General features: G+C 39.7%; 1 protein-coding gene across 1 annotated transcript in view; it reads left to right on the top strand.

Annotated features, from left to right (window-relative positions):
- The first annotated feature begins 255 nt into the window (after nucleotides 1-255).
- Nucleotides 256-26,400, top strand: part of BTBD7 (BTB domain containing 7) — a 51,407-nt gene continuing 25,262 nt past the window's right edge. Inside the window, exons 1-3 of the mRNA XM_058806792.1 lie at nucleotides 256-326; nucleotides 19,108-19,293; nucleotides 24,321-25,400. Of these exons, the coding sequence (XP_058662775.1) occupies nucleotides 19,212-19,293; nucleotides 24,321-25,400 (1,162 nt within the window). The 5' untranslated portion in view covers nucleotides 256-326; nucleotides 19,108-19,211. The remainder of the gene's footprint in view (nucleotides 327-19,107; nucleotides 19,294-24,320; nucleotides 25,401-26,400) is intronic.

Genomic DNA, 26,400 nt, shown 5'->3' with positions numbered 1-26,400 from the left:
CGGGCTCCGCTTTTCCCCACGATCCCACAGCAGCTGTGCGGGAAAAAGCACCGAGCTCACCGACCCCACCGGGACCCACCCCCGCCCCCTCAGCCCCGGCCCCGCCCCCTCAGCCCCGGCCCCGCCCCCTCAGCCCCGGCCCCGGCCCGGCCTCCCGGACCACGTGGCTCGCGCGCCGCAGCGCCGCCGCCGCGCAGGCGCCGTGCGCGCTCCCGCTGCCCGGCCGAGCCTGGGGCTCGGGAGCAAAATGGCGGCGGCCGGAGCGCGGCCGGGCGGGAGCGGGCGGCGCTGAGCGGGAGGATGGCGGCGGCGAGCGGCTGCCGGAGGTGAGGCACCGAGGGAAGCCGGGCTGGGAGGGGATCGCTGGCTTGGTGTCACGACGGCGGAGGGGAGGGGGCAAGACCGTCGACGCCCCCACGGCGGGACTCGGTGCGCGCCCCGCCGGGCCGGCTGCGGGCGGCTTGTCCCGCTGCGCCGCTGCCGACCCGGAGCTCCGCGGGGCCGCGGGAGGGAGTCTTGCTCCCCGTGCCTCTCCCGGCCCGCAGGGTCCGCGCTCCGGAGCGGCGGCGGCGGCCTCGGCTGTGCCTGTCCGCGCTCTCGGGTCCTGCCTCGCCGCCCTTTCGCTCTCTTCTCCTCTCCCTCCTTCTCTGTCCTCCGCCCGGCGCACTCCCCGCGGAGCTGCAGCGGTGCTCGGAGCCGTCTCCCCCCGGAGCTGGTGCGGGGCTCGTGCTCCCTGGCCGCGGAGCTCCGCCCGTGCCGGGCCGGTGGGAGCGCGGCCGCCGTGGCTGCGGGGCTCCCGCCGGGGCCGCTCAGCCCGGCCCGTGCCGTGCCCGTGCCCCTGGCCTGGGACTGCTGCGGCTGCTGCTGGCCCGGGGTCTGTGGGGTCCTGCCCCGCTCCTCTCTGTACAGGTGTTACCGCGGTCGGTGCTCCTGGAAAAACTTGGAGAGCTTTGTCGGCGATGTGTTCGCTCGTGCCTCTGGAATATTCCTGCTGCCCGTGGGATAAGTGCTGTTCTGTTGGTTCGTGTTTCTACTTGCTCTTCCCCGCCGTCCCATATGAGACCGTTGGGTGAAAGATGACACACATGTCGAGTACTAACATAAAATACGATAGCAGGATAATAAAATACGTGTTGATGCAATGATAGTTTGTGGGAGAATTTACCTTAGGCAGTGTAGTGTCGCTTGAGGCTTTGCTTCAAACCTATGTAATATAACAAATTTAAAGTGTTTGGCAGATATACCATTGGGATGTGATCACCTCAGGTTTTGCCACATACTGCATGCTCTGTTTTCATTTAGAAATTGAGAAAATAAAACCAGAAGTTGAAATAAAAATTTTTTAAACCTCGTAACTCATAGTGAGACACTGAAAAGCTTGAGGAGATAAAGCTTTACCCTCTTTGTCTGAAAGATCTCAGGGAAGAGGATAAGTTAGTTCTAAGCTTCTCTTGTATTGTTTCAAACACTTCATCCTAGTTCTGTGTTAGTACCCTTCTTCACACAGGCTAGTGCAGGGAGGGGAATTTCTTCTTAGATCCTTCTCCATTTGAACCTTTTGCTTAAGAATTCAATGAAAATACTTTTTCTTCCACCCCTTCTTGACTAAGAGTCTGCTACCAGTGTAACAAAAATAATTCTGTAGATGTTATTTATGAGGATGTGGAACAGAAGGCTGTTAGTAATGTACAGATTCTGTGGACCATGATATTTACAAGGCAAGGTCTGAGTGCTTATTATGTAAAATATCTGTGTGAAGATAATGAATTCAGAAGGTATGGGTTGTGATGTTTTCTCCCTTTTTGGAATAATTTATCCACTAGATAACTAGTCTCAGTTGATGGACCAAAGCATTATTGAGCCATTTAAGAACTTGCTACTTTGCTGTGTCAATTAGTGTCGTGTAAACAGTACTATCTGTTCGTGCTTATGTGTAAACATGTGATGAATGTCACAGTAAATCAAGCTTGTATCTTAAGTTACAACACAAAGCTGCCAATTGCTCACTGGTTTGTATTCAGCTCTGAAGTTAGACTTGCATAGTTGGGCTGCATGCAGGTAATCTTGGAAATGGAGCTCAGTGTTTTGTGTCAAATGTACAGCCAGTGTTTGTTTTTGTTCACTGGAGATGAAAACAGCTGTTGAGCCCTTTGTGTTTCACTTGCTTTCAAACTTCAGCCAATGTATAAATGGGTTTGACATTCTAATCTGACCCTGCTCCTTTTATGTTTAAGCATACAAACCAGAAGTTGTCTTGGTTCATTTACTGTGGCATTGTTGCAGTTGTTGCCATTTTAAAACTCCTTACCTCTTACATTAGTAAGTAAATTCTCTTCATATGTCCAGATTCCCTTGCTGAGTCATAGATACAGTGGTGGTGTAGTGCTTATAGCTGGCATGGACTGATTTGCAAAGACTCGTACATGAAGGAATAGAATTACTTTTATAAGCTCTCCTGGAAGACTTGCATGGATTTGTCATAGGGATTTAAATTTTTTTCCCCTCTTAGTTTTCAAGCTTGTCTGAGAAGCTCCAGACTTTGTGTTGTGAAGATATGTTGCTCACTGTTAAATTAGAGTAGAATGTGCTGCCTTTGCAGCCAGCTTCTTAAATTTAATTCAGTAAAACTGCCAGAGCTTGATGAATTAACAACAAAATATTGAGTCTTCATTTTGAAAGCAGCCTTTCAATTTCCTGTATACATGGTGTCAGGTTTACAGATTAATTGTCACTGATGATAATTAATCTCAAGGTTTGTTGTGGATGAATTTTAGGCTGGGACAATGTCTTCTTGTGTCCTGTTAGTAAGCTGCATTGCTGGTGTGGTGTCTTGGGTGCTGCAGGTGGCCACAGGAGGAGGTGTGACATTAACCCTGCTTGCTCCTCTGCCACCCTGATGCTTGTGTGCTCGTGATGTATCAGACCACATGCAAGGAAAGGGGAGTTTTTTCTGATGTCTTGGGTACACTGTGGTGACCGAGGTAGTTGTGGCTGCCTTTCAGGGGCAAAGAGATGAATGAAAACATCCTATGGACATACTGATGTGTGTAGTTCACATTAATCAATAAATAGATCTATAGGGAAACTGTGAGATTGCACTTAAGAAGAAATATCCTTATGATACTGATGAGAATTACAGCAAATCTTGATACAGAACTGCAAGTTTTAGTATTAACTCTAAATTTCTTGTTGTTTGTTTGCTTTTTCTTAACATATTTAGATGACTTTTGATTTCTGTTACCACATGAATGGCTTTTCCCGTTTTTTCACACTAGTCTGGAAACCTGATATACAACTTTATTTTGCATGCAGTGGGGACCAGGAATCCTAGTTCAGATATGTTAATTGAGCTTCCAGGGAGTCCTCTGGCTATTGCTTTGTTTAATTTCCCAGGTTCTTTGAAAGATAAGCCTTGTCAATATCCTTTAATCTTTGAATAGAAGCTATTGTGGATTTTTAGAATGCTCTTTCCTATATTGGCTTACTAGTATGCCTGAACTCTAAGAAGGAACTGCAGATGCCACAAGTGATTCTAGTCTTGCATTTTACACCCATCTAGTCTGTCTGCATGTCTCCCAAGAAGGATACTGTCTGTAATGATGTTTTCTATATAATGAATGGACACTAGGAGATTGAAATAAAACAAAATATAATAATCATATTATAATAACAATTTCAATTATTAAACTGTACTATCTCAACCCATGAGTTTTACTGCTTTTTTTTTTCTTTGCTTTCTGTTCTTTCCCTATCCCATTGACAGGGGGAACCCACAATAATAAGGATCCCTATGAGGTTCTTGATTGATATTTAGAGGCAAAGTTGGTTTAAACTCTTTCAGTCCCCTGCTGCTTTCCCTTACTTCCTGCACTGTCCCATCAGCTGTGTTGGTAGGGCTGTTTACATGGCTTCACTCTGAAACATTCAGGAAATTGATTTGTATGAAAAAGAAACCACTAAAGCACAAAATAACTTCATGTCAGATCCTTCATCTGGCTCATCACATTGCTGTGCAAAGTCTGTTTGCACAGTGTGGCGATGAGGCCAGGGAGGTAAAGGGGATTGGGGTGGAACTGTGTTGCCTGACGTGCTGGATTCAAGTACATACCTAACCATATACTTAGTTAAATTTAAATCTGATTTGTTTGCTCCATTGTGTGCAGGTGTTGTGCAAGCTTACACCAAACACTGCTGAATGTGAGCTTTAACTGTTGGTGGCCTTGCAGACATGTCCAGCCTGTTGGGGATTTTCTATCATCAGTGGATTTAAACTGGTTATTTAGATGTTTGAGTGCTAAAGCATGCAAGAAAAAAATTAACAGCAGTCAAAACTGATTAAGAAGAAGCTTTTAGTACTAAGTGTGGAGGTATAGTGTTTTGGACAACATCTTCCTAAATCAGTTTTATGTTTCAGAAGTATCTTCTAAGTGATTTTACTTTGTTTTTCAAACTTGGCATTCAAGTGTGAGCTGTTACCTGTATAACTGACTGATAATTTTCTAAATCCTATTTGATCTTTCTCCTCAGATTTTGTCCTAACTCAGTGATCATTCATACTTTATATTTCTTATGGCATTCAAACGTCATTGTATGTTCAGTCCTTCCTGTATTAAAAAGACTGGACTTTTTGTATTCATCCTGGCTTTTCTGTGCTATCATACCCTGTTTCCAACCCACTGTAGTAAATAATAAAGAGTAGAATTTAATTTTCTGAAATCTCTTTTAGAGCATATCTTTCTAGTTCTGCAGTTACTGTGATTCCCCATATTGTTAAAGAGCCTTTTTATCTCTACTCTCTCCTCCTTCTTACATGACCATTTCATTATGGCAATTTGTAGCTTTTAAGATTTTTTAAAATTAATCTCTTTTTCTTCATGGCTTCTGAACTTTGACATTATCTAGTGGGAAGTGCTTTGGAGAGAGATCAGGCTAGTTAATGATATGCAAGATTGCACTAATTTGGAAACCTTGTCCAAGATCTGTTGAAACCTAGTCTCAGGATAACTGTGAGGACATTTTACCATTCTGCTGATGGTAAGAATGGCTAAACTCAAAAGAGTTGATGTAAACAGTAATGTAATCAGTGACTGCTGCTTGGTTCTTTAGTTGGGCTTATTATTTTGTGACCTAGAACTTGCAGAAGCTCTGTGGGATCAGTAGAGCTGTAAAATGTATCTCTGTGTGCTTGCCTGTGCATATTAAACTGCAGCTTGGGTGAGAGAAGATTGTTCTCATAGTCTGCCACTGATTTTAATCAAGGTTTCATCTACAAAGAGCAAGAATACCAGGGTCTTGTGAAGGTGTCCAACATGAGTAAAACTTTGTAACTATTTATATGAAAATTGCCGTTCTCTGCTAGGACTGCCTGAGCTTTGCAGGTGATTTTTCCTACTGTTAATTTTTTAGGAGCTCTGGAGAAGAAAAGTGTATTGCAAAGGTATTATAGCTGCCCACTTAAAGTATTTTTTGAGTGACCAAGTAGATCACATTGCAAGCAGCAATCAGCCAGCTGGATACTGGGAGCTCTGTACTGGTGAATCCCAGCAGTAGCTGCTGCTGTCTAAATTGCCGTTCTCTGCTAGGACTGCCTGAGCTTTGCAGGTGATTTTTCCTACTGTTAATTTTTTAGGAGCTCTGGAGAAGAAAAGTGTATTGCAAAGGTATTATAGCTGCCCACTTAAAGTATTTTTTGAGTGACCAAGTAGATCACATTGCATTAGTGAGAAATTGAAGTGCTGCTTTGCTTATCATCTGCTATTCCAGATCCCTGTACTGCAGTGAAGAATATAAAACACTTCTGTAAATGGGTAGGTTATTTTAAGTGCTTTAAAAATAATCAGTATGAGTGACAAAAGTTCCTTTTCAGGCTTTTTTTCTCCTGACCCCAATATTGGAAATGCTGCTTGAGAGCTAATTAAAAGCATTCTAACATAACAAATACAATCAGAATGCAAAATACAACAAGACAGTATTTTGTGGACTGGTGCTCCCTTATTCTTTGATCTCTTTTGATCTTCTGATTTAGCTTTTTTCAAATGATGATTCTTCCTGTAAAGATGGGGGAGAAGTGGTTCATTGACTGTTAGAACTGGGTTTATTGTGGATTTGGTGATTCTTTTGACTTAGTCTAGGAAGATGTCTTTTTTAAAGCCTTCCTGCTGCTGTGATAAGTATACTGCTTATCCACTTAAATTCTGCAGTGTATAAGTTCTTGTGGTGAAGTTCTTCATGTACCCAGATGTATGTCTTAAAATACATAGATGACTAACAACCTCTGAAGCTGCTTGTGATACTTAACTGAATGACCAGGAGATTTCCTCCTGAAGAAGGAAGGAGCATAGGCATACACAAAGGAATTTTGTATTACCCATTTAAAATACCCCTGATGAATCCCAGATTAATGAAGCATGTGAATATATTAAGGGCTGATGTCTTGAACCTTGGTTCATCCTGTACTGGTCATCTCAATTTCAGGCATCTTGAGAGATGAAATGAAATGCATATAAAATATCTAGGATGCAGGTAGAGAAGATAATGTTAATAGGTTCATGGATTTCTTTGCAGTCATTCTAGTGGTGACTGCTGCTCTCTGAAATACATCAAGTTGCTTATACTGTCGTTTTAAGTTGAAAATGCCTTTGCCAGTCTATAATGAGGTACTTATAGGAAGCCTTTGAAATTGTTTTTTATTATACCACAGTGACAGGCAGGGTATAAGAATGCTGAGTTGACAAAATGCACTCTGGAGATGGGAAGCTTTGTGTTACTCAGTACTCAGTGTAGTGATGGCCTTGGTGCTGAGGGAGGAATAACCTAGGTTGTGTCAGTACTGAGAGGCAGCAGTTGTTACTGGGCAGCTGCATGCAAGCCCCATAATCTCTGCAGAGGAACCTGTGTGACAGCATGAGGAGCTACTCAGTGTCCTTGTGAGCCTCCCCACACTCCCAGTGTATCAAGTGTCTCCATCTTCTCTGCAGTTTATTTTCATGAGTGATTAGCTTATCTAAATTTTGGATAAGAATGTGTGTTTAAACACACATTTAAATTCTTTAAATTCTCAAATCCCTTCTTGGCTGGCTGTTTTGGTTTTTGGAGGTTTTTTTGTATGGCCAAAGATAATATTTAAGAGAATAATTTGATGTATCCTTTCTTAAAAATACATTAAAAGGTACATGATTTAGGTCAAAAAGTACCTTCAGCTTCTTATTTGGTCATTAAAATCTCTTTAGGGTTTAGTCCTCCATTAAGCACTTCTGGAAATTTGTATTTGGACTTGAAATGCCAAAATATCCTTCTAACACAGTAAGGTTAACATGCTGTATAAGGCCTGTCTAATTGTATTTTGTAGTTCTAGGCATGGATCTGAAGACCTGGTAACCTCTGGTAAAGTGACTCTCATAAGTATTTCTGCAGTGCATCAAAGCTGCTTGTCTTTAACTGCAGTTGACTGCAGTCTTTGATGTTAGAGCCGGGGCAATTGCTACTTGAAGTTGGTTTTAAAGCTTAAATTACATGTCCTCTGAAAATGATGTTAATCAGAAGTACAGTCTTATTACAAACTTTCTAAATATCTGTTCATACTACTCAGGGCTTTTCCACTACAAGTAAAGTAAAATTTGTCGTGTCTTGTTCTGAGTTTCTCAAGACATTTGAATTTCTCTGCTGAGAACATCTGAGGTAATTTTGTTACTGCATGATTTCTCAGTTAATTATTGGCTCCAAGTTTCCCCTTTGGATTAACAGACTTGTGCTGATCTAGGTATTTCCCCACCACTACCTTGGGCATCTGCTGTCCTTTCTCCTCCTTCCCTTCTTCCCTCATTCTGTTTTTTAGCTACCAATTTATTTTTGCTGGAGAATTAAATTGGAAAGTGCCACATTTTGTGACTGAGTGTTAGCTACATCAAAGCTCAGTTGTATCAGGCACTTGCCATCTTCAATAGTAATGAGGGTGCTTTTATTTAAATATCTTGTGGATCTGGAGTTTCATCCTTGTTTTATGTTTGGAAGGAAAGGGAACTTGCCCTTTTTTCCACATATATGAGATTGATGTGTTTCATTATTGAAATGAACCTTTCATTTTTTGTTAATCTGAAAACTGATCCAGCTAAAAACTGTTCAGTTCATTGAACATGAAAGGAGAGTTGAGTGGGGGGGGGGGGGCAGTGTTGTCTTTTCTTCTATACATTAATGAACTTTTCAAATTATGGAAGAATCAAAGGAGATTTGAGGAGTAGAGCACAGGCTGGTAAAGTTTCTGCATTTTGCCCTTTCTTTGAATGTGAAGGAATTGTGGTATCAAGGACAGCTGTGCATGAAACAGAAAGATGAACAAAATGTGGTCTAAAATTACATTAGGAGCAATGGGTTTCTTTAACGAAGTAACTCCTATAATTAGTGCAATGCAACGAATTTTGCTTTTCTCCTAAAAGTTTTGTTTTATTTCTTTGAAAAATCCAGTTATTTTTTTAGTATTCTGGGACATCTGAAAAAAGCTTCAAATCTTGTGGGGAGAGAAGGAAGAGTTAAGGCATGTCAGCAGTCTGCTCAAAGGGCAAATTTGCCTTAGCAAATAGTTAAACAAGAAACCACCCCATAAGCTTTTCTAACTCTGCAGCCTTTAAAAGTCTGTGTTCATGAGTTATGTGTAGATGTTGCTGAATTAATGAAATTAAATGTGTACATGATTGGTGCCTCTGTTTTCAGAAACAACGTTATGTCAACATTCGTGATGCTCTTTTGACTGTTCTGTAAAACTTGCATATTCATGTTACAGAACAAAAAAATGCTTTGGAAGTGCAGAGAGAGCTTGTTGCAGGAAATGTGGAAGACATAACTTCCTTTTCTTGCCAAGGGGAAAATGTAAACAAAGCTCCAACTTAATTGTAGGCTAAGTACTAGTCTGGTTTTCTGACTAAGCCTTTCCTTCCTTAATTGATTTCTTTTATCACTGAGAAAGTATGTTTTCTGAAATGAATTCCTGTAGTTTTGGGCAGGACATTCCTTGAAGTTTGTGAGCTTTTAGTTCTTACTCCACTTTTATGGAGTTTAAATGTAGGTATTAATGAAGATAACTACTGAAACTGAAGTTACTGGTATAACTTTTGAGGGAAAATATTGCAGTATTAATGTATTTTGCTACTATCTTCAAAATGGCTGAAATCTTTGAAGTATACAGCATACAAAAATTTCTTGGCATCAGGTGTTATAAGTGTTAGTTGGTAGTATCAGTGTAGCTCTTAAAAATTTTCTGCTGAAGTTAATGAAATTAACTGCAGAAGAGTCCAACCAATGGGGACATCTTTCAAATGTGTAAGTTTTTAAGTAACTGTTAAATCTTAGTATATACAGATGTAATTGATTTATAAGAACAGGTATAAGATCATTGTGTTAGTTGTGGGGGGTTGTCTTAAAAACCTCTAAATACAAGGAAAATGTTCTGTGGCTTTGACCAGGGATTTCACCCTTGCTCAGGGAGACAGCAGTACATAACCAGTTTACATGGTCTCAGATAAGGCAACTGTTGTATAAACACCATGTACAATGAATTTTATTTTTGTACAAATTGATTTTGTATTGCTTCCTGCAGCAGTGAACAGAATAGACTTGGGAAGGTGTGAGTGTCACATCTGGTGCCAGGCCAGGGTGACTCGAAGAGAGAACAGAAAGCATGACTGCAAGGGTATAGTTTTGGGGAGGTGGGAGGCAGTCTGATAGGAGTAGTCTGCTCTCTTCATATTGAGAGCTGTGAGATCCTGTTCCAGTTTTAGCTGCCTGTCAGACAAACGTGCTGGAGTTCCCTCTTCCTGTCTGTTATCTGCCACTTGCTCCAGCAGTGGGATGATGGATCAGCCATTTGAAATGACTTGGTTTGTGATCATATAATCTCTGTATGCAGTGTGAGGGGGAGCAAGAAAACCCCTTGGCAGGATGGAGTGTGAGGGAAAAGTACAGTTCCCTGTTAGTTTGACTTTAGTGGTAGTATCAGATCACCCTGGTGTACCTGTGAAGAGCTGACAGGCAGTGAGTCCTGCATACATGTTATCTTCTCTCTGTCAGAGGATGAGTTCACTACATTGAGGGGAATATATTTAAAATTCACATAGGCTTGGCTTTGTATTTTTTCCTATATGAGTAATACCTAGATGCATGTATATTCTGGCACTGCAAATTTAAAATCATCCAAGCATTCAAAAAAGCAGCTCCCATGGACCTCTTTAGTAGTGATGGCTGCTATGTGAAGTGTTGTTCACCAGGGAGGGAACAAACTGCACAGATACAGAGGAAAATAAATACAGGCCAAAGAAGCAGCAATCAGCCAGCTGGATACTGGGAGCTCTGTACTGGTGAATCCCAGCAGTAGCTGCTGCTGTCTAAATTGCCGTTCTCTGCTAGGACTGCCTGAGCTTTGCAGGTGATTTTTCCTACTGTTAATTTTTTAGGAGCTCTGGAGAAGAAAAGTGTATTGCAAAGGTATTATAGCTGCCCACTTAAAGTAAGATGTTTCTACTGACAGTGCTAGTTGGCTGAGTGAAGACTGAGGCAGTGCTGTACTTGGGCAGCAGCTGGGGCAGCCACACCAAAGGATCAAGTGAAAACAAACACGGTCCAGTCAGGACTTGCATGGCTTTCCAAACATCTGCTACAGTGAGGAGGTACAGCTCTGCTGCAGGAATAGGTGTGTGGGGACTGGCAGTGTTTATTTTTTGAAGACTGTGTCTACTGAGTATTAGTCAAACTGGATGTTGTGTTTGATTGTGGGGAGCAAAGTAACCTTTCCTTGCTGTTCTTCCTTCTCTGTGGCATCGTCTGGGTTCCTTGAGCCATTTGGTAAACTGGTGCAGGGAGCTGACTACACTGGGGAGAAAAAAGTCTCACAGAAGAGAATTCCTGTGTTTAGTTGCTGACACAATGGAGGAGCTTTGGGGAGATGCTGGTGGTAGCTGTGGTGAGCACTGGCACTGGAGAAATGTGTGTGGAACTAATACTGATGAACCAGTTTAGGTTTGTATACACCAAATAATGGATTTTGAATCCAGATTGCAAGTGTGGTTTTGTTGGATGCAGGACTTGTCGTGGCTTGTGGCTTACTGTTTAAAGTATTCAAACTGTACCTGTAATGAGTTAATTTTATGGCTGTGACTTAATGCTCTTCAATGAGGGAAGTCAGTGTTTCTTTAATAAAATTCCTGATGTCTCATGAAATGACTGGACTAGATTGCTTTTTGAGTTTTTACCACACCTTTTCATGTTCCCCCTTCCAGTTTTTCTGTTGTATATAGATGTATCCATTCGTGTTAAATGTGTAAGAAATGATGCTAGGAGCCAATCCTTCAAACTTATTTTATCAGAGAAGAGGCTGAGTGGGTGAAAATCCTGTTGTGTGATGACAAAAGGACCCACAGAGAGGATGGTGTACAGAAGAAAAGGAATGGTGGTGTATTAAGGCCTGAAGTGTAAAGAAAATTGTTTTGGATATACAGCAATATTGGTAATGGCAGTTTCTAGCCACAGGCAGGGGTTTCAGTGGAAATAGATGAGCTGTGTATTGTTACCAAGCATCTTGGAGGCTTGAGTATAAAGAGTACTGTATAGAAACACTTGTAGTCATGAGGAATGATGTTCCAAGCAACAGAAATGTCACAAGATGTTGTTACTGATACAGTGACTGGCTGGCAGGATGAAGAGTTGATTGCAGCCAAAGTAAGATAGAAGTAATTTTTCATCTGATCTATTAAAAGAGGCCACCTTCATGGGAAGGCTGATCAATATGTGGGTCCAAGACTTTTTAGTTTGCTTTGATGTTGGAGCTATTGTTGTGAAAACCCCAAGCAGTGTCATCACCAGAGATGACTCAGGCTGTGGAAGTTAATAAGGGAGCTGAAGCTGAGTGATCAAAAGGTTGCTTTGTGAAGGTGAGTTGAAAATAGTAAGTCATAAGATAGGGTGGGTGCTGCTTGCCTGCTGAGGTAGGCACAGAGCAGTGTCTGGGATTGCCCTGTGAGTTACTCTAATGCACCCTCGGAGGCAGAGCGTGTTCTCAGAGGAAGTGTGAGTGTGACTGCACTGAATTTACAGGCACTGTTGTGTACAGGAAACTCCCACGTCCTCATTCAGAGTAAACGGCTTTCTGTGAAATAATTGGGCCTGGATAAAAGGGGAAAATTAAAAATAACTCCAGTACAAGGAAAATTGTAGGGTGTATGGATCTTCCATATGATTGGGGTTTGAGCCAGGATTTTCCCATCTTAGTAGATTTGTTAATTGAAAACAGGATTTTGTGTTGTGGTTGGCTCCCAGCTTGAGCAAGAGGAGGAATTCCCTTTCTTAATGAGACACGGAGGGATCTTTGGAAGGCACTGTCAGACTAAATGGGATAAAATTCCTTGGGGATAGAAGACTGTGGAGATGAAAGACTGCTTGCCCTGTTCCAGAAGAAGCAGCAATCCCGTTGACAGATAAAGAGTACAGGGATAAGAAGCCTGTGAAATAGGCTCTGTAAAGGTGGTAGAGCTTCATGTGGAAGGTTTTTACTTCTGCTCCACTTTTGCCTTTTCCAGAGGGGGAAAAAGAACAGGTGACCATGGATATTGCTGCAATAATGGACAGTCATTATCTGGAGACACACTGAGGAGGACAGTGGTCTTACCTCAGTATCCAAGGCTGAATGCAGCTGAAATCTCCATGAGTTAGGTAGCTGCCTGACAAGACAAAGTGTTGGCCTGAACTTTGATTGAAAGAAATAATGCAGGCTACTTTAAAAAAAAGAAAAAAAAGTCTCTTCCTTTTTCTGAGGTACTTTTCATGTAATTTGGAAGTTCCTCTTTTTTGTCTTAACCAACTGATGTGTTTGTATATGTAAACCAAAGAATATTTGACATTCCTAAAAAAAAAACAAGTGGGTAATTTTTGCTCATAAGAGGCCTTTTGAAACACATTTAGACTTCTCAAAATTTATCACAGTATGTCAGACTATGCTGCAATTATTCTAGATTGGCTAAAATTAATTATCCTCATTTTCCTGTAAATGGATATGTTCATACCTAATTACTCTGTTTAGTGATATTGATAAAGATTTGGTGGATAGGATTTTTCTGATTTTCTTATAAAGTAGATTTAATTATGTTTTTATCTAAATCAGATAATGTTTCTTTCAAGTAAACTTGTGAAAAAATGGAGTAATTGAAGAATACATGCTGTCATTTCACTTCAAGAGAGTCCTAGAGGGCCATAAATGAGCTCTTGCTCATTTGGCTGAAAGAAGTGTTTTGAATTCATCTTCAAGAACATTACTTGAGTCTTTCATATGAATGTTAAAAATCAGAATAGACTTTTAGTATATTAGTGTGGTTTTGCAACTGACTGTAAGAATCACTGATGTAGAGAGATGAAAATTTATTTGCTGGTATATGAGGACATTTAAGTTGCTTGGGAGGAGCAGCCTATTCCATGCAGGATTGTACTGCTGTAATTCAGTTAGTCTCTGTGTGCTTTGTGTGTTTGAATTTTTTAGCTGCTGGATTTTTTTGTGTTTAGAGGAATCTAAATATGTTGATGTCCCCCACCTCCCCACTGCTGTTAGTGATTTGACCTGTCAGTCCCTGTTAATGACATTATTTATTTACTTCTACAATGTGACATGTTCATATCATACTTGAAGTTGCTTTGCTGATCATCAGAAATAATACTTTGAGCGCTGTGTGCAAAGCCAGGATTGAAAAGAGGGTTTTTTTTCCTGTAAGTTCTGTGGATTTTTTACAACTGTTGAAATGCTGCTCAGTGTCTTCAATTTCTGAAGTGTGTGTATCTTCAGGACTACACCTTTGTGCTCTGTTTGAGCATAGTTCTTTTAACTTCCACTCTGACTCCTCAGAGGAAATGTTGAAAATCAGTACAGGTTGTTTGTTGGTGGGTTTTCCCCACTAAAACTCAGTCCAGTGATTCTCAACAAATCTAGAAATAAAAAGCTAGGACTGTTGTGGTGTTTTTATCACCTCTGTTTTGAAAGAACTTCTAGATGGAGAAGCATACTACTTCATGGAAGAGAAAATGCTGTAAATTTTGTGCTTAACTATAAGAAAGGGTTCTTTGTGATAGCTGGAACACATGATTCTCAGCAAAGACTCAGTAATGCAGTCACTTTCATAATCTGGTTATATCTGCTTTTTCTTGCCCTCTTGAGCTGGTAACTGCTGATGTGGCTTAAGTTCTGGTGCTTTTCCTTATTGGATTTTTCTTTCTTTCCAATGCAGTGAATAATGAAACGACACAGGTTCATTAGCCCACGTTGTGTAGAACATTACCCATTTCTTATATTTGTACAGAACTGATCCACACCACAACCTTTCAGCTGTTTCAGTTGCATCTTACTACTGTATCATCCAGTTAGTTTTGAATAATGATAAAGGTTGATTACTTGACCTGATTATAAAAAGGAGTCAAAATAGGCTTTGTGTGGATTTGCATGCGTGTCAGGCATAATCAGCTGAGCCTTCAAATTTCAGTTGTTTCCTTTGAACAGAAAATCACTTGCCAGTTATAGGATTTCTTTAAGGTACACTGTCCCATATACATCCAGTCCTTTAGCATGTACTCTTCCAAGACTGGAGACTTGACCTCCACAAAATCTGAGAATGTGCCAGTACCTCTGAGTGTCCCATCCATGGAAAAAGAGGAAGGTCAGGACAAGTAGCACTCAGTTCCTGTCAGCTCCTCTTACTTGGAGAACCACTTTCTCCAAGGAAATTGAGGTAAATACTCCATGCATATCTGAAAAAGCAGTTGGAGCTCCAGCCACAAGCAACTTTGTCTTCATGTTTAAGAGCTTGTGCCTTTGGATGTTGGTGACTTGTAATTCCAGCAGTGTACTGCATGACAACCAGCATGGGCTGGCTTTGGAAACTTCCCAGTGGATGGGAACTTGCTTCTGTTCTTCTGAGCATGGGATTGTTCCTGAATCACTTTGGGATGGCTCAGGGCTCTCTGTTGGCCACCAGATCACTGTTCTGCTGGGGGCAGGTTCAGGATGTTAAGGCTGGTGGGATACACTTTGGACATGATAGCAATGGTCCATTCTCACAAGTTCTTTCTGTTTTAGTTGATCTACCTAACTTCTATGGGCATAAGTTTAACCTTGTTGAAATTTAGTTGATGTGTTTCCTTACTAGGGTTGGTGCTTTTTATCGCTGCATCTTGTTATCTCATCTTGCAGTAAAGTTGTGCTTGTTACTCGAAAAGAGCTGTTGGGGCAAAATAGCATAGCATTTTTGGGCTGGATAAAAATCTAAGCAAATGTGAATAAGTTGTTCTTATGATGCCTGGGTTGTCATTTACTCATTGTAAATTTAGAGCATGTTAGGTAAAATGAAAACCTGAAATACCATGTTGGTACAGGTATGTGCATGTACTTGATATAATTTCCTACTTTGGTTTTAATATTATGCTATTGCATAATCCTATGGCAGAAACTCCAAAAGAAATACAAAGGTCTTAAAATTTTACAGGGGAAAAATCAAGTGGTTGTAAAACCTGTTGTAGTACTCTTGACTTTGCCCTTTATATTAATTGGATCCCAGTGATTTACGGGAAATTTTATGAAACATTTGTATTGAGTGATGATATAAACAAAGTGTCACTGTTACGCAAAGTCCATTCTGTACAGAGACTTTTTGTTAAATCAAAATTCCCAGTCCAGGAATACCTGGCTGTCAGCCCAGATACCTCAGATGCATGTCATCTAGCTTCTTAGGATTTTAGGTTCAGTGTGACAAATATTGAGAAGACTGAGAATTTTATTTCAGGCTGAAACCTTTAAGCAGACTTGTGCTTATTTTAAATTTTATTCTGAGTATCAGTATAATCTGAAAGTCACTTTTGTGCTGTTTTGTAGGATTTGGAGTGGTAATTTTGGTTTCTATTAACTTCCTCATTTCATATAACACACTCAATATACTTTTTCTGCAGTACAGGCTTTTTTAAACAAGCTTTGACATAGTTGAACTCCTTTGCTGTGTATGTGTGTATGTTCAAACACATCTGTACATGCGTCACTGCCCTCAACAACTGCTTCACTTGGTCAGCAGATGTTGAATTTAGTTTCACTGTGGTAAGGCTTATGGGGATGCATGCAGGCTTTTAATAAAAAGTAAAGAAAAAGCTCACCTAATGGTGGTTTTTAAAACAAAATTCCATGGGTGTATCCTGAGGCTAACATGCAATTTAGAAATTCTTCAGATAAGCTGAAATAAGGGAACTTTTGGTATGCAGGATAACTTCTGCAAGAAAAGACAAAATCTGTCTTTCCTTTTGAAGCTAAAGATCTAATTGTTTGTGGTTTTGGAGCTTTTCCTCTCCTTTTACAAGTGCCTTTTACTGTGGAGAAGCTGCATTCTTGACTTGGCATTTTTGTAGTAGCTGAGTTGTATTGACTGGACTCAGCTAGTTATGTGCTAGACTAACTGCTGTTCAGGTAGGTTGTGTTTAGTACAGAGGCTGAAGTGGACAATAGCAAACAAACCAAACCAAAAAAGGGCATCTAAATCCATGGGTAGTTCAAGTACACTTTGCCGTCAAAAGATGCAGTAGTGCAAGTATTCAAGTGATGCCCTAACAAACAAATTGGGTGGCTGATAGTGTTCCAACTTCTTGTTCAGGTTGGCTCTAATGTGGGTCAGTTCATCTGATTTACAAACTACTTGGGACAGAACCAACAAGGTAGGAAAAGTGGGTATGAGAATGAAGAGAGGAAGGCAGGGCTTCCTCCAGGACTGAGTTCACCTCTGGTGCTAGCTAAATTTTTTGGGAAATGCAACATGGGTTATATAATATTATCTTGTAAAATTTAGTGCTGTATTAAAAAATAAATGTACTTTCAGTTGATACATGAGGTTAAGGACACTAGTGGAACTAAAGCTATGATTGGTTTTGAGCCATGGGGCCCAATACACTTTATGAACTACGAAATGTTTGAATTCAAGATGCAAAATACTCTTAAGAAATCAGCCAGCACACAGATGACTTAGCAGTGCATGGAAGTTATGTATTCTAAATTTAGTGAACCAGGGACTTGGTTCTGAATATTGAGTGCTTATTTATTAAAAAAAAAAAAAAGCCCAACACTTCTTTTTTCTTCTCTCTTTTACTTAGCTCCTGGGCTCTTTCCTGTGTCAGGAAGAACTGAAAACTATTAGTAGACATCTAATAGACAAATTATCACACCACAGCTGAATGCAGAAAAGTGGAATAACAGTGGCATTATTTCAGGACTCAAGTCCAAATGAACCAAGTCCAATTTTAGGTGAGAAAAGGGAAATTGTTGGCATATCTGCTCAGGTTGCTAGCCTTTACCTGTAAGCAAGTTAGCATTTAAACTAAAAGGTGACTTTTGCCTTCACAAAGTTTGTCCTGGGTGTAACTAATTCCATCTAGAAATTTATGCCACATTTAAGCAACATATTCTTGGTGTGTATAGAAATCGCTTGGAGCTTCACTGTTTTAATGAACTTATTTTCTAAGTGTTTTTTCTAAAGTCAGTGAAGTTTTTCAGAAATGAAGTAGAGATCCACACCATATGGATTCAGTAACCTTTGAATAGCTTATTTCTGCACAAGGGAGAAGATGAGTGCATGCAATGGCTAACACTGAACTAATCCAACACCTTGTGTTTGCTGAGATTTACCGGTATTTGCTGGTGTGATGTTTTGTGTGTTCTCTGCTTCTGTCTTCATCCTGAGTAGGCTTCTGTTCATGTAGGAGGGTATTTTATCTTTGTTTCCTGATGTGTAGCAAGCTGGATCTGCATGGAGGCAAGTTGAAGATTGCATGCCATTGAGGTGCCCTGGCTGTGTGGCTGGGGAGGGCAGGCATGGGAGCTCCCTTTGCTCATTTACAGGCCTGGAGGTTGCTTGAAAGCTGCTGTGGTGGTTTCACGGTTGTGTCTCCTGCCCCAGCAGAGCTCCCCTGGTGCTCAGCAGGCTGCAGCTGTGCGAGGCCACCCTGGGATATGCACACACCAGAGCAGCAATTCTGCCTGATAACCTGGCTTTACAGACATGGCTTTCAAACCCTTCCCTACCCTTCCTCCTCGTGTACCCAGCCCTTGTTCCCCTCACCTCTGTGCCTACAGCAATTTGCAGCCTATTTTTCCTGCCCTGTCTCTCTGCTCCCTAGGATCTGCACTGTGAAACATGCACTTGTATGTCACTTTCTTAGCCAATTTAACATGCCAGAGACTACCAAGAAAGGAGAAAAATTTAGAAGCATATAGCAAATCCATATGTGTTCACAATATTCAAGGGAATCTAAAAAATTCTTAGCATAGACTTTATCTTTCTGTTATTCTTTATCTTCAAGTTTGTATTTTGAAAGGGGACACAAGATGACAGTTGTTCTTCATGTGGTAATTTTTATTTTTCAGTATTAATATTTAACACTGCTGATATTGGAATAAATTATAATGACTTTGTTGTACATTAGCAATGAATCCTTGTTCAATTCACCTCAGAACTAACTTCTAAGATGTTTTCAAATGCCCAAAAAACCTTTAATGAATCCTTAAATGCCTTTTTTTACTATTGTAAATGTTCTTCTAGGTCTTCTCAATTCTAAATTTGAAAAGCAGTAATGAATGAGAACTATGTAAATGTAATTAATAAAAATGCAGCTGAAATAAGTTATGATGGTATAATCTCCATCAGGACTGGTTTATTTAGCTTTCTCAACCAGTATAATTCAATTTGGAATTTTTTAACCATGTGGGAATAGGTATAAACATGCATGAAAAGTCACTCTTGGTATAGTCAAAGGAGAATACCTAGTCTACACCAAGTTCTCCTTGAAAATTTCTTAGCTAAAAATTTGATAGCCATCCTGTTCTGTGTTGCAATTTATCATATGATTTGTGAATAGTTTGGAACATTACAGGTTCTTGTGGGGAAAACAATATTTCTGGTCTTGATTTAATCATTCAAATAACATGGTATCTTCAAAGTGTTTGAGGTTTTATTTTATGAAAATACTGTGTGCTGGAAGCTGAGTTTGTTTTATCTAAATCATGTAACGTTTAGTGACAAATAATGAAGTTAGCTTATTGGTGTTTTTGTTCTTCAGAAATGGAGGAACAGGACGCTGGACCTGGGATTGAAGATTTCTAAAGGATTATGGGATTATACATTGAAGAGCCAGCAGGCGGAATGCCTGAGTGACTGAAGAAAATGGGTGCTAATGCATCAAACTACCCTCACTCGTGTTCCCCAAGGGTAGGGGGAAATTCACAGGCACAACAGACATTCATAGGTAACTCTTTTCAGTTATCTTGTCACTTACATAAATGACTTGGTGGATTGTGAATGCACTGGATTTGATTTGCTTGCAGAAATGTTATGGAGAGCTGCTATTTTCTAGGTCACCAGTTTGAATCCATTCAAGCTCAATCGTGCATGAAATTCAGTACTGTCCATCTGTTTGGCCTCTGTGTGCAATGAGTTGATCTGCCTTTTGCCAGTAAACAGTTGCCAGATTATTTAAATAAAATAAGTGGAGCTTTTTTATAATTAAGCCATGCATGCTAGTTTTCTTGGTTCCAGAGCAGTCACTTTCTGTTAATACTCATACTGTTTTCTGCTCTTCCTCAGAATTTCTGTCAAACTGTGTCAGAGCATATAAAAGCCTTGATCATCAGTATTCATTGTAATATTGACATTGTGTCCAAGTGAATTACCTCCCTACTGCTAGAAGGGATATCTCTGGTAATAAACCTGTTAAAGTAACAAATAAGCTTCTCTTCCTTTTCCTGTTTCTGTAAATGGGGAAGGGGGTGCTTACTGTCCTAACAGTGTTATTTACAAGCCAGGACCTTGCTTGGCTGGAGACATGTGTTGAAGTGCCCTTAAGAAAGTATTTTCTCATCCTACTCATAACTGGGGCAGCCATTACCTTTATGTGTTTTTCAGTCTAGTACAAAGAGACCTCAGTGTAGATCTAAGTACTGTCACACTATAAATAATAAACAGCTATGTTATGAATCTGAAAGAAGGCAGTCTCTGAGAAGATAAATATTCCTTAAAAAAAACTCAACCCTGACAGCCTGAAGAATGATCTTAGCAGTAAATAGCATCAATAGTTTATAAATGCTTTTCTCCTTTATGCTTCAGCTTGCAACACTGCATAAGTAGTTATTGATATTCAGTGTTACTTCTCTTTTTAATCACCATTGAAAGCAGAGTGATATCCTTAGCAGAGGAAAAATTGACTCACTTTGTAAATTTTCTCTTTTTTTCTCAGCTTTCATAGCATTCCTGGCTCTGAGGTCTGTCTCATTTGAGGACAGATCACAAACTGTTACATTTAAGGATGTGTGTGCTGTCACAGCACGTCAAGGAAGAACTTTTAGTCCTAACATCATGGATATTCATGCTGTAAAGTTCCCCTCGAGGATTTATGTATTTTCAGTGTATCATACCTAACTAGTAAAAGGTTTGCTCCAGTCTGCATATGTGCTTTCTAAAATGTGGCTAAAATGCTTCTCTTACATGTCGTGGTGTTTTTAATCTGCCCCTATATTGAGTGAAGAGAAACCCTTAGAGGCCTTGAAACAGGCAGATTTGCAGACTGAAACACCTTTTGAGCAGATTTGAAGAGATTTCCAAAGGCTACAATAAATTCCCAATAAACTTTCTGCATGATATGTGGAAGGTTTAGTTGATGCTCTTTGTTATTAAACTCAAAATAGAAACCCATTATGTAGTATGTCACAAGAAATTTACTGACCCTCATAACCTATGGGAAATTGTGGCTGAGACTCTTTTTGAGGAAAGCCTAAAACCATGTGCTTGTCTCATCTTAGGGAAGGCAGATGAGCTTTCTGGGTAAAATTCTTGCTGAAAATATCCTGATATTATGGGGTTCCATGAGTGTGCTATCTACATCACATGGGTACATCTCTTCTTCTCACTTAGTGGCATTTGGCTCTTTCTCGTTTTGATTTTTGTTTCCATTATTGGTTTTTGTAGCTGTCTCAGCAGAAAATAGGTGTATCCTAAAATTGATAGCTGAGGTTTTCATCATTTGCTAATACTAATGTTTTAATGTTAAATCAGCTTTTACATGTTTGGGGTTTAGGTGTTGTGGGGTTTTTGTTTGTTAGAGGGGAGTGGGGTGGAGTGTCTGTATTGTGAGGTTTTTTATGTAGAAGGCATTAGATCTATTCACTGCCCTAAAGCAGAACTGGAGGACAGAGTTAGAATAGCTGTATAATATGTATTAGTTGCCTTATTCCTGGAAACTGGATGTAGGCCTGTAGGTTTGTTTTAGACATGCTACTTTGCCATTAAAGCACTGCTCTGTGTTTCATGCTAAATGTAGGATGAGTGCTGAAGTCTGAGAACTGATATGGGCAAAGCACAGTAGTTTCATAGTGTGAGCTCCTATTGTTACTTTACTTCATCCTAGTTTGCTTATAGTTTATGAAGAGGAGATAAATCAGTAAAAACAGTGTAGTGCACTTACTGGAAATAATGCTTTTGTTTTAGCAAAAGCTTAATTAGTCATCTTCTTGCTGTTTTGTCTGCAGCATTCAGGGGGAGGATTTCACACCATTTCCTAGGGTGGTACATCTGTTCAAGATGTTTGCTTTTTTATATAGAGCTCTATAATTAGATATTATAATGTGTGGGCATGCAAAGAACTAAACAGATCCCATTTTTCATTGTCAAGTTCCCAAGCAGCTCCCCTTGGCAGTCATCTGTTTCTGTAAATATTTGTCTGTCCCAAGCTGGGTATGGTCTAGGGGCATGAAGTAGCAATTGCTTTTGAACAGCATTTAATAGATTGATACCTTTCAGTATAGTGCTGAGGAATAATTAATTTTTTTTCCTACTTTTAATGCTGCTACCTTATGAAGGAATACAGGCGGCCCAAAAACATTCTCTTCCAGATTCTTTTCTTTGAGGGATGTGGGGCCAGCAGCTGTTGTGAACGCAGAGAGGCTATGATGGTGCATCTCTGTTTCTTACAAAAAGCAGCTGTGTGGTGGTGCTTTTGTAGCAGTGCTTTATCTCTTTGTAAGGGTTAATAGCACTGTTTGCAGTACATCCAGAGTTAAATCTTTTAAGTAGCTCAGGGTACACAAAGGTTTGAATGGCGTTTTAGTATTTTGTGGTGATTCATGTGCAAGTAATACCTCACAGCAGCCTGTAGGGAAGAAGGAAATTGAGACTTGCCGTGTCCTAGTTTTCCTTTAGTGGAATGTTAGAGAATGTTCTGCACTCAGATTTGCCATCAGAATCCAACGTACTTCAAATAGAAATGAGCTGGCATGTTCTCTGGCAAGAGAATCTGTCATTATAGAGTGACCAAAGTGTAGTTATGCTTCTATTGTGAAATGTACTGCTTTCAATGAAGGAAGAATTCTACACTTGTCTCTATCAGCAGGACGCTGAAGCTCTACTTTTCCATTGTCATATTTAGTATAGCATGTGGAAGGATTTTTATGGTGGATTTTGCAGCACAACCTCTTTGTTGAAGTTGTATTGAGTTACTCCCAATATTTTCATTTAAATTGATATTCTTTTCATTTCTTGAAATTTCAGTATTGTTAATAACATGTTGCATGATCAAGCAAATTTTAAACTTGGATAAAATGGTTAGATGTCTTTCCTCAAACAAAACCAAGTTCTTTCTCAAAGTTTTTACTAATAGAAGAATCATAAAACCACTGCATTGCATGATTTGTGGGAGTTTTAATTAGCTTGACGTAAAAGCCACTGTGTAAGTTATTTAGTTATTGAGGCTTAAACAATAAAACAATTTACAGAATTGTTAGGTTGCTACAGCTGCCTTAGTCTCAAATACAGCTTTGAATTAGTACTGTGTCTTTCAAAGTTCAGGAAATACTTGAAATTACATGGTAACTAAATGCCCTGTGTTTTGTGAGACTGGGCCATAACATCCCTGTCAAAACAGCCTCACAAAACAGCATCACATCAAATCTGCCCGTTACAGGTGGAGCTGTGAAACTCCAGTGATAGAACACATTGTAAAAGGCCCCAAAAGTTCTGGTCCTAGGGTGGACTTTGGAAGATTAATAAAAAGGTAACAAGTAGTGAAGCTACACAAGTGTGCTAACAGAAACATGAACTATTCCTGACAGAAAAGAGACAAATACTATTTCAGATGAACCTGTGATTGTTATTGATCTGTGTAGCATTTGCAAATGTTTTCTTCTGATTCTTCTTTGGTCCAGAAGTGGGAGTTTGGTTTGTGTACTTCCTTTTCTCTTTTCTTGTCATGTCTGAGGTTCTTCACCATCTGGCTTAGAGTGAAAGCTCTGTAAATAAACTTGAATTAGAAAATAACCCTTAAACAGAAGCATGACTCTCACATTAAAGCTATGTTTTTTTAACTCCCTTTTTTCCCTCTAAAACACTACTTTGGTTTTCCATTACTTGTTGAAATGCAGATTCTAATTCCTTTTTTCCTCACTGAATTGCTATCAGTATTAGTTCCTAATGAAATTTCCCTATAAATTATTTTTTGAGAGGAAAAATAATTATATGTATACTTTAATTGTATAATGCTCTGTTCACAGGAAATCTTCAATAATACAGTAAAATTTCCATTCTCCATATTCTTTTTGATGGTGTGTATGTGCAAACGAGTATTTGTAGTTCTGTGGAAAGGAGCCCATTTTATGTGCCTGACTTTGGCATTACTTGATTATTGCATGACAGGATTTTTACTTTTCTTTCTAAATTATCTCTGAAAATAATCCCTGAGTGTTTTGGTACTGTGTTCTCTCTTTTTCTGTTGTGACTGTAGCTATCTGATACCGGGTATGTGTCTGTTGTTTTAGTGACGCTTAATGCTAGAACAGACTTTGAAAACACTTTGAAGGGGGGATTGTGAGTATTTCACTGAGATATTAGGCCTAGAAAAAGTTAATGCAATTACACTTCTACTGTTACAATTGCAGTATTCTCTTCCTACTTAGATAAGTGTACCATATGCTCTAGAGCTACATCAACTGGCACTGCTTGGTTCTTTAAATTGAATATGTTTTTTTAAAAACCCAACCAAACAAATAAACCCAAACATTAAAAACCAAACCAAAACACCTTGAAACCCAGCAAACTACAAACTTTGTAGATGCAAATAAAAGGCTTTGTTTTTAATGGCCAGAAAAAGCTTCAGTTGTGAAATTATCTGATGTGAGGAGAAGGAAGAACTGTATAACTTTCAGAATCATTGATGGAGTATTTAGGTGTTATGGACCTTCCTTTTAAATATAAAGAATAAATGTGTTCAATTTTTCTTTTTGCCTTTAGGGACATCATCCTACTCTCATCAAGGTTTTGGCTGTGAATCAAAGCTGTATAGCCTTGACCATGGCCACGAGAAACCTCAAGACAAGAAAAAGAAAACCTCTGGCCTTGCCACCCTCAAGAAGAAATTCATTAAGCGTCGGAAATCGAGCCGCTCTGCCGACCACGCCAAGCAGATGCGGGAGCTCCTCTCAGGCTGGGATGTCAGAGATGTTAACGCGTTGGTAGAGGAATATGAAGGAACATCAGCCTTAAAGGAACTTTATCTACAAGCTAATTTGGCAAGACCAGAAGCCAGGACGCTACAAAAAGACATGGCTGAACTTTATCAATACAAATATTGTACCGATGTAGACTTAATATTTCAAGAAACTTGTTTTCCTGTGCATCGTGCGATATTGGCAGCAAGATGTCCATTTTTTAAGACACTGCTTTCTTCCTCACCAGAGTATGGGGCAGAAATAATAATGGATATTAACACAGCTGGCATAGATATGCCTATGTTTTCTGCTTTGTTACACTACCTTTATACGGGCGAGTTTGGAATGGAGGATTCGCGATTCCAAAATGTTGATATTCTTGTGCAGCTTAGTGAAGAATTTGGAACACCAAATTCCTTAGATGTTGACATGCGTGCCCTGTTTGATTATATGTGCTACTACGATGTGGTTCTTAGCTTTTCATCCAACTCTGACTTGGTTGAAACTTTTGGTGGAAGTCAGAACTGTCTAGATGAGGAGCTCAGAGCACACAAAGCTATTATTTCATCACGGTCTCCCTTTTTCCGCCACTTGCTGCAGAGAAGGATACGAACTGGTGAAGAAATCACAGACCGAACTCTACGGACTCCAACTAGAATTATATTGGATGAATCTATCATACCAAAAAAATATGCTAAGGTCATTTTGAACTGTATGTATACAGATGTGGTAGACCTCTCCGTTTTGCACTCCAGTCCTTCGGTGGGCAGTTTAAGTGAAGTTCAGGCTCTTGTAGCAGGAAAACTAAACATGACTAGGGCTGAAGAAGCCATGGAGCTTTATCACATAGCACTGTTCTTGGAGTTTAACATGCTTGCACAAGGTATGTAATACTGTCCTTGTTGTAGAATGCATGACCTCATTAGAACAAGTTTTAGCAATTTTGCAGTGTAGGGATGCTTATTGTCAGCTGTCAGTGGCTGACAGTTCCTTTAGAAATGGAATTTGTTTTCCATCTGTAAGTTGTCAATAATGCATCTATTTTCTAGGGACAGAAGGAATGTCTTGCAAGAGATTTAGTTGTATGGCACATCATTGTTGAAGCATGTTAATTTTATCTAGTATATATAACTGGTCTTGATATTTCTAATGCTTATCTGCTTTCTGTAATCCATTTTTTGGGTGTAAACTACAGAGAGATCCTTGCTAAGAGGAGAAAATATTTAGACTTGTTAGGAAGTGTCCGTGTATGTTAACAGGGCAGTAAACTTGAATTACTATTTCTGTAGTTTGTGTCAAAGACACCAACCCTGCAGTCTTCCTGTTGGAAGGAAAACTTCAGCAGCTTAATTGCGGTAGTCTTAGGTCTTTAATGTCAGCTCTATGAACAGAGCTGAAGGCAGGGTCAGTCAGTATTTTCAGACATAAAGTTTAGAAAGTTTTACTGCTTCCATTATTCAAATCTTGATTACATACAACCTCCTGACCTGAATTACTGCAATCTCAGGTGAGGTGTCCAAGCCCTGATCAGTGCACTAATGGTGCTTCTTGTGGTGGCAGCAGCTTTGCCTACAGTTTTGTCTGTTGGTGTTTGAGCTGTTCAGTGGCTATATGATATATAATGAAGTATGAGAATTGCTTCAGGCCTTGCTGATAGGGAATAAGAATTTTACTTTTGAGCTGAGAAAGGGAAAATGGAACTCACTGATATATCAGCAACATAATTTGTTTAAATTAGTTTAATTTTTTTAAACAAAAGTAACTTTTTACAGTAGGTCTGTACATCTAGCTGTCAGATTAAGTTTGACAAGCTTGAAACCTTGTATTGTAAGCTATAAAGTAGTTCTGAGTAAAATAGGAAACTTGATAAAGAGTGGACAGGA

This window comes from Ammospiza caudacuta, chromosome 6, assembly GCF_027887145.1.
Source record: "Ammospiza caudacuta isolate bAmmCau1 chromosome 6, bAmmCau1.pri, whole genome shotgun sequence".
NCBI lineage: Eukaryota > Metazoa > Chordata > Aves > Passeriformes > Passerellidae > Ammospiza > Ammospiza caudacuta.
The sequence above is the reverse complement of the archived record's forward strand: the minus strand, read 5'-3'. Positions and strand labels throughout refer to the sequence as shown.